General features: G+C 41.2%; 1 protein-coding gene across 1 annotated transcript in view; it reads right to left on the bottom strand.

Moving 5' to 3' along the window:
* Positions 1-12,988, bottom strand: part of myo1d (myosin 1D) — a 525,665-nt gene extending 512,677 nt beyond the window's left edge. Inside the window, exon 1 of the mRNA XM_043675298.1 lies at positions 12,436-12,988. Within this exon, the coding sequence (XP_043531233.1) occupies positions 12,436-12,530 (95 nt within the window). The 5' untranslated portion in view covers positions 12,531-12,988. The remainder of the gene's footprint in view (positions 1-12,435) is intronic.
* Between the last annotated feature and the right edge of the window lie 7,649 nt (positions 12,989-20,637).

Genomic DNA, 20,637 nt, shown 5'->3' with positions numbered 1-20,637 from the left:
TGGGCTAATGGTCGGTTACTTGGTAGTGTGGATGAGCAGAGGGATCTTGGTGTCCATGTACACAGATCTTTGAAAGTTGCCACCCAGGTAAATAGTGCGGTGAAGAAGGCATATGGCGTACTGGCTTTTATTGGTAGAGGAATTGAGTTCTGGAGTACTGAGGTCATGTTGCAGTTGTATAAGACTCTGGTGCGTCCGCATCTGGAGTATTGTGTGCAGTTTTGGTTGCCATACTATAGGAAGGATGTGGAGGCACTGGAACGGGTGCAGAGGAGGTTTACCAGGATGTTGCTTGGTATGGTAGAAAGATCGTATGAGGAAAGGGTGAGGCACTTGGGGTTGTTTTCATTGGAGAAAAGAAGGTTTAGGGGTGACTTGATAGAGGTGTACAAGATGATTAGGGGTTTAGATAGGGTCGACAGTGAGAATCTTTTTCCACGTATGGAGTCAGCTATTACGAGGGGGCATAGCTTTAAATTAAGGGGTGTAGATATAGGACTGAAGTTAGGGGTAGGTTCTGCACTCAGCGAGTCGTGAGTTCATGGAATGCCCTGCCAGTAGCAGTGGTGGACTCTCCCTCTTTATGGGCATTTAAGCGGGCATTGGATAGGTATATGGAGGATAGTGGGTTAGTATAGGTTAGGTGGGCTTGGATCGGCGCAACATCGAGGGCCAAAGGGCCTGTACTGCGCTGTATTCTTCTATGTTCTATTATTTCATTGTTGTTTGCAGACTGGCATACAAAGTTGCTGTCTTACTTCTCTGCATTATAATAGTAGTTATCGTAGAAAAAGTACTTTCTTGACCGTTGCGAGATGTGAGATTGAGAAAGACATTACACAAATGCACTTTTTGCATAGTATAAATAACTATGTATTTGCCTAGCTGCAAGGTATCCTTTGTTCTTTTCTACTTTGAAGTTTTACTTTTCCCAAAAGGACTTGTGTCCTCAACATGATTTGCTCTGTTTTTGTTTGTTCTCCCATGTTGCTGCAATCTCACTACAGTTTATTAGATTAGATTACTTACAGCCCTTCGGCCCAACAAGTCCACACCGACCTGCTGAAGCGCAGCCCACCTAGACCCATTCCCCTACACTTACCCCTTTACCTAACACTACAGGCAATTTAGCATGGCCAATTCACGTAACCTGCACATTTTTGGAGTGTGGGAGGAAACCGGAGCACCCGGAGGAAACCCACGCAGACACGGGGAGAATGTGCAAACTCCACACAGTCAGTCACCTGAGGCGGGAATTGAACCCAGGTCTCTGGCGCTGTGAGGCAGCAGTGCTAACCACTGTGCCACCGTGCCGCCCACGGTCAGGTCAACTATACACAGATGTACAAATATTGATAATAATTCTATGATGACTCTCTCAAACCACCACAGTAATGCTTATTCAGGTACAAGGTAACTAATTGCGAAACTTTACTTTCTAATCAATTCCACTGTTCCTCCAAATTAGCCTGACAGCCACTCTGGAGCTCCCTTCTGAATTACCCTACTGATTGCCTCAAACTTAGCCCTCAGGGGATTTGGTGATATTTCATGGATAACATGCTCCTGTTTGTGAAGTAAACTCTCTCTAACTTCAGGCAATCTCAATCAACATCGAAATGATCATAGATTTAAGTAAAACCATTCATAAAATTGCCACTCTATCCACATAACAATAGAAACAAACAGTAGATAAATAGAAATGTCAAATTAGTGATGTGAGGGGTTTCACCAATTTAGGGACTGAAGAATAATGAAAACTATTTTTAATTGTAAACCAAAACACATGATGTCACAAATAATGTCAAAGTCCATCAATACATGGTTCTCCTCCCTGAGAGAGCGAACGCAAGTCAAATATTCTAAGTGTGACAGCCTCTTCAACAAACATTGAAGAGACAGTACAACGAGCTTTCTTGTACATTTCGTCAATGCTGAATAGTAAAATCTCCTTTTAAAGGTTTGTAATGCAAGACCATATGTTGCATTGAAGAAAAACAGTTGCCCTTGAACAGCCTGAACAGTTAATGAATGGGAACTTGTATCTCTATAAAGTCGCTTTGATGGAACAAAAAGCCAAAAGGACTGCAGATGCAAGAAATCAGAAACAAAACCAAATGGCTGAAAAAATCCTCAGCAGGTCCATCTGTGGAGACAAAAATCAACAATTCTGGTCCAGTGACCCTTCTTCAGAACTGAGCTTTGATAGAACTACATGCTGCAAGACTAAGAATTGCTGAAGACCAACAAAAGCATGCTTTGCTGTCTATTTCAAAAAACAGCATCATACTGTCGGATTATTATATTCAGGTTAAAACTAATAATCATGTTTATTTCAAAGCAATATAACTTAAGATACAACGAATGCAAATAACAAGGAAACAATGAAAGTTGAATCAACGAACAGGATTTTAAAATATCATTTTTGGATCAGAATTTGACAAAAACAGGACTTGTGGATCACACAGTCGTGTGTCTCTCAACAGCATGACACACAATTAGACACTGTCAATTAAACATCACAAAAAGGTGGGTTCCTACTAAACGGCAAAAAGACTTTGTTTTAAAATGAGGTGGTTCATAGCTCTGCTATTTTTCTCAGCCTCAGCTAAAAAGGAGATCAATTTAATTTCCAAAGCGTCATTTCTTTCAATAGCAGATCACCTCAGATTCTTTTAAAAAATGTTGAATTTAAAAACTAATGTACTTTTCCTTTCTGTTTCTTTGCTCTCTATTGATTCAATCTTTCTTCTCATTTTGTTATTTTTCTTCCTGTACTTCAGTTGCCCCATCCTAGCTAATAAATAAACTAAAAACATTAATAGTTCAATCTTGGTTGGTTCTCCCATGTGCAGAGTGGCAAAGAACCCAACCAGCTATCTTGCACTTTTATTGCCAGAGTCCCTGGTTGCTTATGGTATTGGCTAGATAAATAGTTTCAAGAGAAAAATGGATGGGAAGTAATAAACTGTTATTGTACTGAGTGGATGAGATTGCATAAAACACAAGGGCAATGTTCAACCATTTTGCAATCTTTTAAATCTGAAGATTAGATATTACCTTCAATTATCATTCAAATATTTCCTGTTTTTGTGATATAGCCTTGTGCTTTTGCACAATTGGTACTTCACTAGGCTTCTTCCTCATGTTTCAAGTTAATTTCTCAATTCTCAAGAGGTCCCAAATGCCCATAGTAAATTAGATTAATCTGTAATAATATAGGTCTGAACTAAACAGACGATAATCATAAAAAAACTCTGAGAAGGGAAGCACACACCTACCAGCATCTGTAAACAAACAGATTATTTGCTTCACATTGATCCACTGTTGACCCCTAATGAACAATCCTGCGATTTTTCTTTAGGGAGAAGGGGTGATGGCCTTAAGACATTACATTATTGTGTCTTATTTCAGGTGCCAAATTCCTGTTTACATTTCACATTTCCAACATGCATAGTATGTCTTTATTTCTTTACAAAAAGTGCAAACTTACCTGATGCATTAGGTACTTAGTCTGAAACATGGCTGCGATCAAGGAATCTTCAGCTGCAAAATTGACGCACAACTAACTATTTATAATTTATAATTTATAATTATAAATGTATAATTCTTTTAATCATACTAATTCTTTTTTTAAACTCTCACTAGTTTGCTAGAGCATTCAAGTTTGTACCAATATAAACTGCTAACATTCTATACAAATCGACATTTTGCAAAGAGAAAGTGCACCGTTTACATCTTTTTGAATGGATTTGTGCCTGGTGTTCTTAAAATAGGACCCAGTGTAACCCTTTCCACAAGTGATACTGTAGGAGCTAAGTACAAACGATTCTACAAGGAAGGCCACCTATAATTACAAAGTTCAGCCAATGACAAATTACAGTTTTACAACAATTCTTACATGTTTTCCACATTCCCTTGGGGTTCTCCAAAAATACATAAAGCGCTCAAGATAAGTACTTGCAGTTAATACATCACTCAACCACAGTACTTTCTTGTGCAAATTATTGTCTAACAGACTATGGTGCCCAATTTAGCCTTTCATAACAACTACTTTGTCTGGCTTTTAAGTCACTGCAGCAATGTGTGTCAGAGACTTACTGAAAATGGTTCAGATCTCAAAACAAGGAATACAGATTGGTCCACAAAGAATATACATGAGTAATCCCAAAGTAAATGAGTCCTAACTGTTTACCTTAGTTAGCAAATTATTTACAAGCCACACCCTCAAATCTTATGGCGAGCAATAGTTCAACAGATTTTATCTAAATTTAAAACCACTGCTTTCACGTTCTATTGGTCGAGTGCCAGGCATATTGGAAAGGTCCTGATCAGACAGATCAAAATTTGAAACAATGTCCCATAAAAGAACCCAAATCGTTCACTAATTTTCTGCTTGGTATTACTTCCCGCCCCCCCCCCACCCCCACCTCACTCCTCTACACTGTGTGCAATTTAATGAAAAAGGAGACAGGCTGTTTCTGCATGGGCTTTTATCAGCAGGAGCAGAAATATATGCTTTGCTTATAATTCACTCAAGGAATTTTTGATTGCATCCTCATGCTGTTTCTGAAGAATTCAAAAACACTGAATAAATAAATAAATAAATGTGGAACTGCTTCTGTATACTTTATTAGCTTTTACAACATTTTGCTCAGAAATGTAATACAAAGCTGACTTGTAGTTTCGTATTTCTATATCAACATGTATTCGTGAATTAAAAATAGCTTGTCTGGTTCTCCTAATCATTGAATTAGTAAAATTGCTACCCAACATGGAAATGAACTATGCATAGACTAGGAGGTCCAGATTCAATTTCTGGTCTTTGTCCAATTTGTTGCCCTCTAGCACCCTGGGTGGTGGGGAGGGGATTGAATTAGTCATAGTGCTATCAGATGGATGACTACCACACTCACCAGCCAGAATTGTGTGCAAGTGGATAATGAGCTCTTTTGTGCCCTTAAGATACAAGAAAACACCTGAATGCACGGCTCAAATAAAGGTGACTGCCTTGACATAAAGGTGGTTTGGGGGAGAAATAGTTTGAAGTGTGCAAAGATTGGCTTGTAAGACATTTCCAAAAAGAAAATGCGAGGGAAAGAGACAGAAATGCCAGAGCATTCTCACATCTTTGAAGAGAATCTAATACTGTCCCCAGTGCTTTGGGGATTGACATTTAATCAGTCAGGAGTCAACTAGATGGGGAATGTGCTGACTTTCAATTTCAGCCATGGTTAAATCCAGGGTTGAGAGCTTCACAGATTTTTTTCCTATCCAGCTGCCAATCGAGGCCAGGATTCTCTTCTTACTCTCCTGCCAATTGAGGCCAGGATGGGTCTCATCCACTGCCATGGGTATTCAGCCAAAGCAGGCACAAAGCTGATCGGGCAGGAGGCCTGAAAAGCAAAGGGAGTCCCCTTCTTCAAAGAAACTCCATACAGAATTCAGGGACGCCACATGGGGTCCAAATCATAGTCACACCTCTATCCTTGCTACCAACCCTCCTTCACTCTGCATCCTCCATTCGACTGTCATTCACATGTGATCTCAGTCACCTGGCAATCCTAGGCCTCAGATGGACACAATCGTGGTATCTGCTATGATATTGCTAGCCCATCAAATCCTGACAGTTATCACTGCAGATAGCGCCTCAGGAGGTTGAGAGCTGCTACTGCATCCACCAGAGTCAGAATTGCCAAAGCATCAAGAGGGGAAGGGTTCTGCCCATAGCCAAGGCAAGGGGCAGTAATCGGTGATGGCTTTCAATGAGCACCCCATCCATCTCCTGTTGTATCTCAACTTTTATGAATCAGGGTCCCTTGATCAAGCAATGAGTGTCTTTGGAACAGGAACCCTCCTGGAAGCCCATTATCAATTCCAAATGGGTTCGCTTTTCAGGCTTCTGGAATGGTTCATCCCTACCCATTGCTGCGTTAATACCAGTAGTGTCAAGAGGAAGCTATGAAGTGGCAATGGAGGTACTGAATCAGCAAAAGAAATTTTGTATCATCGTTAGCCACAGATGAGGTGCTGGAGATCTGGAGGGTAGTGAATATTCTATCATTATTCATGAAGGGCTGCAAAGAAAAACCTGGGAACTATCAACCAGTAAGCCTAACATCTGTGGTAGGTAAGTTACTTGAGAAGATTCTAAGAGATAAAATATGCATGCATTTGCAAAGACAGGATTTGATTAGGAGTAGTCAGCAGGGCTTTGTGCAAGGGAAGTCATGCCTCTCAATTTTGTTAAAGTTCATTGATAAAGTGACCAGGAAGGTTGAATAGGTGAAGGCAGTAGACCTAGTCTATATCGATTTCAGTAAGGCCTTTGATAAGGTTCCATATGGTAGGCTGCTCTGGAAGGTTAGATTGCATGGAATCCAGGGGAAGCTGCCAAATTGGATACACAATTGGCTTAATGGTAGAAATCAGAGAGTAATAGTGGAAGGATGCTTGTCAAACTGGAGGCCTGTGACTAATGGAGTGCCTCAGGGTCAGTGTTGGGCCCATTACTGTTTGCTATCTCTATCAATGATTTATATGAGAATGTACAAGGTATGATTAGTAAGTTTACAGATGACATTAAAATAGGTAGTATAGTGGACAATGAGGAAGACAATCAGAAATTGCAGCAAGATCTTGATTAGCTGGGGAAGTGGGCCGAGAAATGACAAATGGAGTTTTAATATAGATAAGTGTGAGGTCTTGCATTTTGAAAAGTCAAATCAAGGTAGCAGTTTCATGGTGAATGGTAGGGCTTAAGGAGTGTAGTGTTGTGGAACAGAGGGACCTTGGGAGTTCAGGTGCAAGGTCCTCAAAGTGGAGTCACAGGTAGACGGGGCAGTTAAGGCAACTTTTGGCACACTGGCCTTCATCAGTCAGGGCACTGAGTATAGACATGTGGGCTGCACGGTAGCTCAGTGGTTAGCACTGCTGCCTCACAGCGCCAGAGACCCAGGTTCAATCCCCACCTCAGGCAACTATTGGCGTGGGTTTCCTCCGGGTGCTCCGGTTTCCTCCCACAGTCCAAAAATGTGCAGGTTAGGTGAATTGACCATGCTAAGTTGCCCGTAGTGTTAGGTGACGGGGTAAATGTAAGGGAATGGGTCTGGGTGGGTTGCTCTTTGGAGGGTCAGTGTGGACTTGTTGGGCCTGTTTCCACATTGTAAGTAATCTAATCTAATCAAAGTTATGTTGCAGTTGTACAGGATGTTGGTGAGGCTGCACTTGGTGTACTGTGTTCAGCTTTGGTCACCTTGCTATGGGGAGGATGTTATTAAACTGGAAAGCGTGCAGAAGAAATTTACTAGGACTCTCTGGTCTGAGTTATAGAGAGAGGTTGGACAAGTTGGGACCTTTTAGCTTTGGAGTGTAGGAGACTGAGGGGGTATCTTATAGAAAGTGAATATAAGATCATGAGAGGCATAGATCAGGTGAATGCACACAGTCTTTTGCCCACGATTGGGGAAATCGAGGGCTAGAGGACATCAGTTTAGAGTTAGATGGAAAAGAATAGAAGCCAACCCGAGGGCAACTTCTTTTATACAGAGGGTGGTACATATATGGAATGAGCTTAGCAAGGTTTGAAAAGATTTGTAGCTCAGGTTGAGGTTCTGGATGTCAGTTTGCTCGCTGAGCTGGGAGATTCATTTCCAGATGCTTCGTCACCCTACTAGGTAACATCTTCAGTGGGCCTCAGGCGAAGCACTGTACATGATTCCTGCTTTCCAATTTATATGTTTGGGTTTCTTTGGGTTGGTGATCTTATTTCTTGTTCTTTCTCAGAGGATGGTAGATGGAGTCTAACTCAATGTGTTTGTTGATAGAGTTCCAGTTGGAATGCCATGCTTCTAGGAATTCCCATGCATGTCTCTGTTTGGCTTGTCCGAAGAGAGACATGTAATAGAATTCCTAGAAGCATGGCATTCCAACTGGAACACCATCAACAAACATATCGAGTTAGACCCCATCTACCACCCCTTGAGAAAAAGAACAGAAAATGACATCACCAACCCAAAGAAACCCAAACATATAAATTGGAAAGCAGGAATCATTTACAGTGCTTCGCCTGAGGCCCACTGAAGATGTCACCTAGTAGGGTGACGAAGCATCTGGAAACGAATCTCCCAGCTCAGCGAGCAAACCTACATCCAGATGGAGTGAGCTGCCAGTGGAAGTGGTTGAGGTGGGTGCATTAACAAAATTTAAAAGGCATTTGAACAAATACACAGATAGGAAAGGTTAGGAGGAGATGGGCCAAGTGCAGCGGTTAGCATGGATGGACATTTTGGTCAGCATGGACCAATTTGGGTCAAAGGGCCTGTCTCTGTGCTGTAGAACTCTGATTATTGAGAGTTCTACTGCCCTATTGTTCAAGCCTACATTCACCTGACCATTGAGGAACCTGGAGATAAACCATCAGGAAGTCTCTCAGTTGAAACATTAAATCTACTTGCAGTTTCAAACAAGGAAGGACAGAAACCCTTAGAATAGAAGATTTCCATTCTTCCCATGTCTTACTCTCATAAAAACACAGTCATAACACCATGATGGCATAGGAATAAGACCATTCAGCCAATGGAGTCCATGTTATTAAAAATAGCAAACACTGGAAATACTCACCATTTAATGAACCTTTCAGAAAAAGCTCCAAATGCAAGAAGCTTTAAGCAAGCTCAGATTGGGGGCGGGGGATGAGGTGCAGACAGAATCTGAAGAAAGAGAGAAGAAGGAGAGACAATGCAGAAAAGAAAAAGAAAAAGAGGGCCTGTCATAGGGTAAACTGATGATGGTTTAGTTGCAAGATCACCAAATAAAGTTCAAGGAGACTTGAACTGGTCCAATCATTCCAGTGGTTAAGCACTAAATTGGAGATCAAGGAAGAAAAGACTTGAATTTATATACTGCCTTTCATTTTCATAACCTCCCAAAGCATTTTACAGCCAGAATACCTCTGAAATTTAATTATTGTTATGTTGCAAGAAATACAGCAGGCAATTTGCAAGATAATGACCAGACAGTGCAATTTGATGTCTGTTCAGGGATAAATATGAAACAGTACACTCACTTACTTCCTCGGGTTAATGTTTCATTTGAGAGACAAAGCTGTTCTGGTGTGCTAGTCTGGATTGATGCACTCAAGACTCTGGATAGGGACCTGAACCCACAAACTTTACGATTCAAAGCTAAGACTGTTACCAATGAATTCAATTTTGTTCCAAAAGGTAGCTCTAAATAGCAATGGGCAAAATAAAATATATTACAGAACAAAAGGTCTATTTAAAACAAAAGCATATAAAACAAGTTACTTTCAATTGTAGGCTACTTGTTTGCTGTAATAGCAATAACTATTGAAGTTTATTGACAGTATTAAAACATTGCTCCACGTGTCCAATTACCAAGCATTAAGCGTAGTTGGCTACTAAATTCACAGAAGGGATTAATGCCAATTATAGCACTTCTTGGAACCAAATCAAAATAAATCTAAAATGTTGGCTACAAATCTGAATGTCATACCCTCAAAGTATGTTTTGCATAAAAAGGGAGAGATTAAATGCTACAATTGAGCCACAGCCTAAATTCAAGAGGTTGAGCTGGTGAACAAACCTTGTTCAAGAATAGAAACTTTACCTACACTTTTTTTCTGTGGCCTAAGTCTAGAAATACAAAAGCAGTAAGTTTCTCCTCTTGCTATTCACATGTTGCAGTATATCTAGGGTGGGATGAATAGAATTCAAGAATATTTTCAAACTGAAGATGATCTTATAGTGTTTTGGTTTGTAGAGTGTGTCAGTGAACTATTTGGACCAGTGATTTCTGGACTGATTCCTAATCTGTCCTGAGCTCAGTGACTAAACAGTAATTGTGCTGAAGTTAACTTCAGCACCCCACATTATGAAGGGAATCATTAGTCGATAACCCCTTATAAGAAATGCAGATGTATAACATATCAATCAGGGTAAAAATGAACACAACTGATACTCACCTTGGTAAAACAATTTGCTAACACTGATCAACTTGACACATACAGGCATATAGACCAAATATTGCTTAAAAGGATTCATTGGAATACTTTTAAAAATAATAAGTAACAAAATGCAATAAGATCCTTTCCTATCTCAACAATATACTTGTGTTAAAGTAACTTAATAAAATGATTCAATGTATGAAGGAACACAGGGAGCGAAGTCCTCATCAGCCAAGATAACTAAATTAGAATGCATCAATGATTAGAATCTATTTAGATACTCAGACAGTCTTTCAATAAAATTGCTAGAATTATATTGTTAGGAGCCAAATTGAAAAGCAAAGCAGAAATCTGAACTGAATTTCAACAGAATTCATTTTTGGGGTAAAATTTATAATGGAGAGTTTTATTTCTGTTTAGTCACCATCATATTTTCCCTGGGGTGAGCGAGTCCAGAACTAGAGGGCATACATTTAGGGTGAGGGGGAAAGATTTAAAAAGGACCTAAGGGCAACGTTTTCACGCAGAGGGTGGTGCTTGTATGGAATGAGCTGCCAGAGGAAGTGGTGGAGGCTGGTACAATTTCAACGTTTAAGAGACATCTGGATGGGTATATGAATAGGAAGGGTTTAGAAGGATATGAGCCAACTGCTGGCAATTTGAACTAGATTAATTTAGGATATCTGGTCAGCATGGCCAGGTTGGATCGAAGGGTCTGTTTCCAAACTGTACAACTCTATGATTCTAGCATAGAACTGATGCGGAGATCAAATCACAATCATTGATGCTGCATTTATACTGTTCTTTTAATTTAGATTCTGGGAGCCCATCAACCGTGAACCTATTCCTGTTGTGTATGCTGTTATTTTCGTTTTCTGTAGCCTAGTAGTAGACACGGGTTAGACCGGGTCCAATTGCCTGCTGTTGGGTTATAGAAACAGCACAATCATCAGGAGCCAGATCCCAAATAACAGGCTGCCTAAATTTAACTTGAGAAGAAGTGATTCCATATCAAACATCTCAAAGTACTGAGCACACAATGAACAGTTTTAAAGTGCAATTTACAATTGTGCAGGCAACCCCTAAATCCTTTTGACTTCACAACATGGGTTGACAATACATGCAACTGCATTAAAAAAAACTATACTGACGTACAATGTACAATTTTGTAGCAAACTTCTCTCCTCCATGCCACATGACACAAAGGCACACAGCAATTATGGCTGCCAGAATGAAACAATCAACCATTTGTGGAGTGATACAATTAATAGTCACAAAACAGAATACAGTCAACTCGGAGTGTGGCTGGACAATTAAAAAAACACAATCTTTAACACTCAACTCCTCCATTGTGTTAGTCTTGTAACACACTCGTAATCATCCTCTGTTGTTCAGAATGTAAATGCACGCAATTTTAAAGTAATCAGCTAAGCTAGGAGTTCAATTCCAACAGTAACATCTAAAACACTCTTCAAAGAATCATGGGACATAGGAGGTTGCCATTTAGCCCTCCATTCCTGTACTGATTCTCAGAAATTACACTCCTCATCCCAATCCCCAGTATTTCCCCATAGTTTTCTTTTAAGATTATATTAAATTATATCTTGAACATTGTTGTTGCTTCTGCTGCATTTCAGGTAACAACAGATCATAATTTACTGAGAACAATAATTGGAATATTGCCTTGTAGTTGCCTAAATGCACACAGTGCAAGGGGTGGCACAGTCAATCATATACATATGAATGTATATATGTATGTACATAGATATAATGAATGTTTGTATACTTAGTGGTTAGACATTAGAGAAATGTATTTGATTTAGGCTTTGTAAGAGTGGGGGAGATAAATCCATCACAAAAGAAATTTGGATTGTCAGCAGGAATAAGGCAGACACATATCCTCCTCACCAACACTACCTCCCAGGCTATGCCAATTCCCATCATTGCTCCACATTAAAAGAGACAGTTCAGAGAGCAGCTCTGCAATAAAATTAGATTTTAACAATCGTAGCAACGTTACCTGCTGTACAATATGCTCCACATACAATGGGGCAGACATCACTTTCGCCTCTATGATGGAGCAGAACATCGCTGTACAAGTAAGGCTCATGGAATGAAACAGAAAGCAACACTTGACAAGTTTTTACCTCCAACATCATGACTCCAAAAAAAAGTTTGCGCCGCCAGGGTTGTATCCTAACAATCAGTACAAGAAGTTTCAGTTTCCCCAGATGTAAATGAACAGGTAATGTTAGATTAACTCCCCCCGCTCCCAGGGAAACCTTCCACCAAATCGGTGTGTTTACTAGGAATTTCCTCTGCTTTGACGTTACACAGTCGAACACAGCCTCTATCCCCAGCACCTTTCTCCTCGTTTTAAATCTCATTTCCTTCTTTTTTCTAACACATGGTCCAAGTGTAGGGAAGGGAAAAGGGGACGTCTCTTCTTTCCCTTAACCTTCTCTTACCTCAGTTTCAGGTTGGCCATGAACTCTCTCATGCTGACGGTGTCCAGGAGAACAAAGTCTGCCTTCCCGAACTCCAGGCTTTCCTGCTCCGCCATGGTTTCCCCCTGTGTCTCTCCGGACCGGCAGAGAGAGAGAGAGGAACAGAAGATAGAAGAGACTTTCTTTCTTTGACCAGAACTCCGACTCTTTCTTTCTTTCTTTCTTTCTCTCTCTCTCTCTCTCACACTTTAACCCCGCACACAGGTTTCCTTTGGATTTAGCAGTATATTTGTCTTCCTTCCAATGCAGTGATGTTGGTGAAGCTTCCCGTCTGGATTATTTCTCTCTCTCTTTCTTTCTCTCTTTCCCTCCCTCACTCACTATCGCCTTCCTTTACTCCGACCAAACTGCAACCAACCCTCCGCAGCCGCACCTCACCTGGGCGAGAAATGTCAGCGCGGAAGGCGGGCGCGCTCCCGTGGCACGGCGCGTCACCCTGGCTTTGGAAGGGCGGGAACGCGCCTGCCGGCTGGCCGTCCGGGCAGGAGCGCGTGCCCCCTTCGCCGAGTGGGCGGCGCTTGGTTCCCCTTAGCCCCGCCCCCTCGCCCCACACGCGTCCCCACCTGGTGCTCAGGTGAGGAGGCGGCTGGCTGGCTGTCAGGTACACTCAGGGGCTAAAGATGATTCCGCTGTTTAAACTTTAATGCATTGTCTGAGCTGAGCTGTCACTTTTTTTTTCATAAGTTATCTCGAGAATGCAACTCAAAAGAATTTCTGGGATTTACATATTAATGATCTGAAACCTGTAACCCATTCTAAAAGACGAAAGACTTAACAGTAATCTTGGTTTGTGTGAAGGGTGATGAAGGGCTTTTGCCTGAAACATTAAATTTCCTGCTCCTCGGATGCTGCCTGACGTGCTGTGCTTTTCCAGCACCACTTTAATCTAGACCCCAGCAATTTAGGTGTGTTCAATATATTGTTTCAGTTGCATTACACTATATTTTACTGTAAATTCTGTCTTATGATCCTGCTCCACAGCTACTTGTTGAAGGAGCAGTGCTCTGAAAGCTAGTACCTCCAAATAAACCTGTTGCACTATAACCTGGTGTTAAGTGATTTTTAACTTTGTCCACCCCAGTCCAACACTGACACCTCCACATCAAGGCTTTTTAAACCAAGTCATCTTTAGCATGGTGGCTCAATTCAACAATTCACATTTATTGTAGTGCCTTTAATGGGCAGAATGGGCCACTTCTTCCACCTCTTTTGGATTCACCAGGATGCTGCCAGGGTTGCAGCATTTTGACCCAGAAGTAAGGCTGGATAAGTTGGGTTGTTTTGTTGGAGCAGAGAAGGTGTAAAGAAGACATGATGGAAGTGCATTAAGGTTATGAGAGGTTATCCTGGCACTTTACCCTGCCACCTACCTTCCAACCAATCCACCTGATACCCTACACTTCCAACTTAACTTATGCATTTGCCTTTTCTCAATTACCTGGTGAGGATCAATGTGACAGGATCAATGAAAAACCAGCTGTTCTCTCCATTGAAGGATCAATAAGAAGGGGGCATATTTTAAAATGAAAAACAGGAGGTTTAGAGAGGATTTGAGGAAGCATTTTTTCACCCAAACGGCATAGGGATCTGCAATACACTCTCTGAGAGGATAGTTGAGGTGGGAAACCTTAAAGCTTTAAAAAGTACCTGGGTGAGCACTTGAAATATTATAACATTTAAAGCAGCCCGCCCTGTTTAGAAAAGTGAGTCTAGTGTATGCTTTCTGTGATTTTTCTGGATGACCTTCAGAGATAGAAGTCACATAACTGAAGCAATAAAGGAAACGGCAAAGGCAGTGGTGAGTGGATTGTAAGGGAAACCACAACATCTTTTATCAGTAGTAGCAGTGGTCCATGTTTAAAAGTCCCAAAGTCATCTCACCAGGTAATTGAGAAAAGGCAAATGCATAAGTTAAGTTGGAAGTGAAGTTTCAACTTTGATCTCCAGCATCTGCAGACCTCACTTTCTCCTCCATGTTTAAAAGTCCCAAAGTCATCTCACCAGGTAATTGAGAAAAGGCAAATGCATAAGTTAAGTTGGAAGTGTAGGGTATGAGGTGGATGGGGTTGTTTGGTTGGAAGGTGGGTGGCAGGGTAAAGTGCCAGCCGTGAGGGTTACAGATGTCAAATGGGTGAGGCATAGAGTGGCAAATGTATGGTGGTAGAGTGGAGGGGTTATGGGGAGGTACAGATGAAAGGTATGTAAGGAAGGGAAATGTAATGGTGTCTGGGAGGGGGGGTAAGCTCTGTTGCCCTCAGGTATCCATTACAGTTGGGAGTGGGCAGGTGTCCAGGATGGGGATTTGGTTGTGTGTCCATAAGGAGTGTGGTAAGTCAGGTATCCATGCATTAGGGGTCGGGGTTTGTATGTCTATGGCAGGAATGGGGTGTCACTTAGGTTTCTATTGTGAGCAATGCTGATCATTCCTGAAGAAGGGCTAATGCCCGAAACGTCAATTCTCCTGTTCCCTAGATGCTGCCTGACCTGCTGCGCTTTTCCAGCAACACATTTCCAGCAATGCTGATCAAGTCAAGTAATTGATTAGGTCCAGTGGTGAGTCAAAGGAAGTCAGTTTTATAGATAGCCAGAAATTAGAGGAGGTTTTAATCCTCTAATCATTCCTGGCTAACTTAATGTAAGTCAGAATTATCTGAGGTTTACAACTCTAACATAGATTTTGGGAGTTTTTCAGAAGCTTTTAAGACACTACATAATTTAGAGTTTCAACTTCCCGGGAAATTCCCACATAGTGCTGGCACAGCTCATCCGAGTGACCCAGCCACACTTCTCAGGGTATGGCTGGTCTCTGACTATCAAGAGACTGAAAAATCTGATCCGTGATTCCCAGTCAGGCTGGTAATGGCTTAGACAGATCTTGCAAGTGGTGGTGTGCCTATCGATCTACTGCCCGTGTCCATCTAAGTGGTATAGGCCATGGCTTTGCGGGGCCTATTGAAAGAGAGTTGCTTAAGTTCAGCTTGTAAGTTGGGCACGTTGTTGCTACTGTGTAACATTAGTGGTGGGAGTGAATGTTTAAGGTAGACATTAGGATAGTGATTCAGATGATCATAAATCTCCTCAAAGATTTATGTTTCAAAGATAGCTTAAAAGGAGGAAGGCAATTTAGGGAGGCAGGGAGGTGTAGGGAGGGAATTCCAGAGCTTAGAGCCCAGACAGAGTGATTCAAATTACAGATGCACAATGGGGCCAGAATTAGAGAAGTGCAGATACCTCAGAGAGATGCAGAGTTAGAGGAGATTATCAAGAAAAGGATGTGGGGAATTTGAAAACAAGAATAACATTTTTAAACTCCATATGTTTACCAAAGTAGGTGAGAGAGCACAGGGTGAAAGGTGAACAGGATTTGGTCAAGTTTAAAACCTGCACAGCAGCAGAATTAGAGAAGTGCAGATACCTCAGAGAGATGCAGAGTTAGAGGAGATTATCAAGAAATGGATGTGGGGAATTTGAAAACAAGAATAACATTTTTAAACTCCATATGTTTACTAAAGTAGGTGAGAGAGCACAGGGTGAAAGGTGAACAGGACTTGGTCAAGTTTAAAACCTGCACAGCAGAGTTTTGGATCATTTCCATGTTTTGGTTTATTCATGGACAGGAGCTTTGCAGTGTTTGATGCTGGCCTAGATGATGGGAATTCCACAAAACATTCCTCTTAGTAACAGGGAATGTCCAGAAATCAAAGATTTTAAAAAATCCAGCACATACATTCCTTCTAATTCTTTTTTAGTTCTGCAACAGACCTTTAAGTCATGCCAATCAGAGGTTGCAGACCCTCAAAGCAAATAATTTTGGGGACTTATGCCTAGCACTAAAATTAATTTTCATTTGAATGGTCTCCTGAAAAAGACTTTGCTTCAACCATCCATAAAAGTAAGCTCATCCAAAACTATGTTGCTGTGTCTTAATTCGCACCAAAGTCTAATCACCCTGTTCTCACTGATCTGCTTATGTGCCTCAGAGAAACAATATGAAATATAAAGTTCTCAACTTTGTGTTCTTCATAGCTAAACTGCCTTCCTATCTCTGTCACTTCCTCCAGTCATACAACCATCCAGAACTCTATGTACATTCATTCTGATTTGTTGTGCAACCCCATGCCCTTCACAGAATCATAGAATCATAAAATTCCTACAGTGTGCAAGCCATTTGGCCCATCAAGTCCACACTGACACGTTGGTATATTGTTTGTTGGCAGCTGTGCCTTCAGCCACTACAGCCCAAGACTCCAGAATTCCCATCTTCAGTCTTCTTGCTTCTTTTCTCCTTTAAGACACTCCTTAAGATCAACTGTTTTAGCTAAGCCTTTGGTCAGTAGATCATCTTGTTCTAATTTTCCTTCAATGCTTGAGTATATGATCGAAAATGTGCATTTGAATGTGTTAATACACCAAAAGAAGAAGAATATAAATACGTACCTATTTATTATACAATGCCACATTAGCAGAGACCAACCTCAAACATATGCAGTGCATATTGCAAATTCAGGGACCCAGTGCCCAAATATCTAGTGCTGGGTAACAATGAGGGTAAAATGCTACTGACTGGCTTCACAGGCTTGTAATATTACTCTTTGCAGACCACATGTCTCTTATTTGATCTGCTTTTTGTAACAGATCTGCTTACTTTGCATTTAAATTGGACCATCTGTCCACATGCTTTCTAACTTCCCCTCTTCCATGTCTATTGTTCTTGTGATAGCTTTTGTAATTATGTTGTAATTTGGTTGCAGATCGTACCATGTGTAGCACTTGGAATCTTTCATAGTTTGATAAGATTACATCCCTCCTACTACCCCACCGCCGCCACCCCCCCCCCACCCCCCCAACTTTCCCGTACCCTTACTGCACAGACACCCACTCCCAAGCCTTTTTTGAATTATGAATTTTTTCTCAGGTTTTCCAGCTTCTTCTTATAACCAAGTTATCAAGTGAGCTACCCCCTGTTTAAACTCCAAGATGCATTCATAATGTGAAGCCTAGAGATATATAATAGTGTTCCAACTGCAGTTGGTCCAATGCCTTGTACAAACTTATTAACATTTCCTGGGAGTTCTCCTGTAATCCTTTGAAAACACACCTAATTTTTTTGCTTGCTTTCTTGACTGCTGATGGTTTTAGCAAGATAGCTTTGGACCTGTTTAACTTCTGATCCAGTTTAATCTGTTTCCTTTTGCGTCACCCATTTATTGATATAAAACAACATGTCAGTCAATGTCTGAGTGCTACCAATTCCTCTGATTTGATCACTTCATTATTTCCAAGGTTCCAGTTCAGTGGTATCAGAAAAAAGGATATTATTGTATCTATCCTCACTTCTAGAAACATCACCAACTCCTGTCACATCACTGGTCACCTTCTTCTTTGCAAATACAGCTCCATGGGGGATATAGCCTCCATTCCCTCTCAAGTATCCTCATTTTTGTTCCATCTGAGAAATCCATAAACAATTTTTATAGTATTCAAACATGTACACAAGTTTTCTTTGTTGCTTTGTGTCAAACATTTCACTTAAATCTCGATGTATTATGCCCATCAGATCTCTTACTTTTTCAAGTTGGTACAGTTGAAAATCATATTCCTCCTTATTGATCTATATTTTTTCATTCAGTATAACCTCATTTGTTTATCTATTATAGATATGAAACACATCACTGTAGGTTACCATTTTACTTATCTTTATATTTATTCAGTATAAGTTGGTGACAGGTTCATTCATAAATATTAGACACTTCATTTAGTAATTTAGTGAGACATCCACCTGTGCATGACCAGTTTCATTAGATTCTTCTTTACATATGCTGCCACTCAAGCCTGATCATATTTTCTCTTTAAGATGTTAAACTTACATCCTCATTGAGTCGTGGAGTCCTACAGCGCAGAGACAGGCCCTTTGACTCAAACTGGTCCATACCAACCAAAATGTCCATCCATGCTAACCCCATTTCCTTGCATTTGGCCCATATCCTTCTAAACCATTCCAATCCATGTATTTGACAAAATGCCTTTTAAAAGTTGTTCATGTACCTGCCTCAACAACTTCCACTGGCAGCTCATTCCAAATTTTACCACCCTCTGTGTAAAAATTTTTCCCCTCAGGTTCCTTTTTATTCTTTCCCCTCTAACCTTAAACTGATGCCCTCTAGTCCAAAATCCCCTAGCCCTAGGAAAAAAAGACTCTATGCATTCACCCTCTCCATGCCTCTTATGATCTTATACGCCTCTATAAGATCCTTCTTCAATCTCTTACACTCTAAAGAAAAAAGTCCTAGCTTGCCAAAGCTCTCTCTATAACTTAGAGCATTCAGTCCAGGCAACATTATTGTAAATTTCTTTTGCATTTTTTCCACTTGAATAATATCTTTCCAATAACAAGGTGACCAAAACCGAACATGATACTCCAAATGCAGCCCTGTACAGCTGCAACATAACTTCCTAACTTCTATACTCAAGGCCCTGACTGATGAAGGCCAGTGTGCCAAAATCTTCTTCTACCTGTGAGTCCACTTTCAGAGAACAATGCACCTGAAATCTAAGGTACTTCTGATCCACTGCACTCCTTAAGGCCAGACTATTCACCATGAAACTGCTACCTTGATTTGACATTCCAGAATGCAGGACCTCACACTTATCTATATTAAACTCCATTTGCCATTTCTTGGCCCACTTCCCCAGCTGTTCAAGATCCTGCTGCAATTTCTTCCTCATTGTCCACAATACTGTCAACTTTAGTGTCATCAGCAAGCTCACTAATCATGCTTTGTATATTCTCATCCAAATCATTGATATAGATAACAAACAGTAATGGGCGCTCCACTAGTCACTGTATGGTTTTTGTCCCCCTCCATTTGAACTAAGGTCACTGGTCCCAAAGTGCTTTCCCACTATCACTTCATCACCTGTTCTGCCCTATTTCCCAAGAGTAGGATGAGTTTTGCCCCTTCCTGAGTAGGATACTCTATATACTGCTCAAGGAAACTTTCCTGAATGCGCTTAACAAATTCCACCCCATCTAAGCCCTTCACACTCTGGCAGTCTCAGTTTGGATAATTAAGATCCTCTACTATGCCAACCCTACTGTTCCTGCAAGTCTCCCCAACATCCCTGCATATTTGTTCCTCTAATTCCCGTTGACTGTTTGGGGACCTACTGCACAACCCCAATGACGTTACCATCCCCTTCTTATTTCTTAGCTCCACCCACAAAGCATCACTGGATGATCCTTCAGTTATTTCATCTCTGACTACTACTGTGATATTCACTTTAATCAAAAATGCAACTCCCCCTCCCCTAAATCCACCACCTCTGTCCTGCCTAAATCATCTGTACCCTGGCACATTAAGCTGCCAGTCCTGTCGCTCCCTTAGCCATGTTTCTGTAATGGCTATAATATCCCAGTCTCATGTACCAATCCATGCCCTGAATTCATCAGCCTTACCTGTCAGCCCTCTTGCATTGAAATAAATGCAATTTAATCCAATATGCATTCCTTGCTCATGTTGTGTTCCAGAGTGACCTGTCTCTTCAGCTTACTGTTTCTGATTACTGTATCTCCTTCGAGCCTCGGACTTGCCTCCCTGTTGTTGAAAATCCCAAACCCCTGCTAATCTGGCTTAAACCCTCCCTTGCAGCACAAGCAAATCTGGTCGCCAAGATATTGGACCCCTCCAGTTCAGGTGCAACTCTTGAACAAGTCTCCTCTGCCTCAGAAAAGATCCCAATCATCTAAAAAGCTGAATCGCTGCCTTCTGCACCAATTCTTTAGCCACACATTCATCCTGTTCTTACCCTTACTAGCATCTGGCACTGGAAATTATCCAAAGATTATTACCAACGAGTTCTTGATTTTTAATTTTATTCCTAGCTCTCTATAATCAGTCTGCAGGACCTCATCCCTATTTCTAACGATAAGGTTTGTGCCAACATGCACAATGACTCCTGGCTGCTCACCCTCCCCTTGAGAACTTTCTGTTTTCTGGACCCTGGCACCTGGGAGGCAACACACCATCCTGGATTCCCGTTTGCTACCACAGAGTCTCCTATCTCTCCCCCTAAGTATCGAGTTTCCTATCACTAAGGGGACCTTTACTCTTTCCTGCTGTACTTCCAGAGCCAGTCGTAGTGAAACAACCTGGCTTCTGCTGC

This window comes from Chiloscyllium plagiosum, chromosome 33, assembly GCF_004010195.1.
Source record: "Chiloscyllium plagiosum isolate BGI_BamShark_2017 chromosome 33, ASM401019v2, whole genome shotgun sequence".
Taxonomy (NCBI): domain Eukaryota; kingdom Metazoa; phylum Chordata; class Chondrichthyes; order Orectolobiformes; family Hemiscylliidae; genus Chiloscyllium; species Chiloscyllium plagiosum.
Note: the sequence above shows the minus strand (reverse complement) of the source record. Positions and strands in the feature narration are given on the sequence as shown.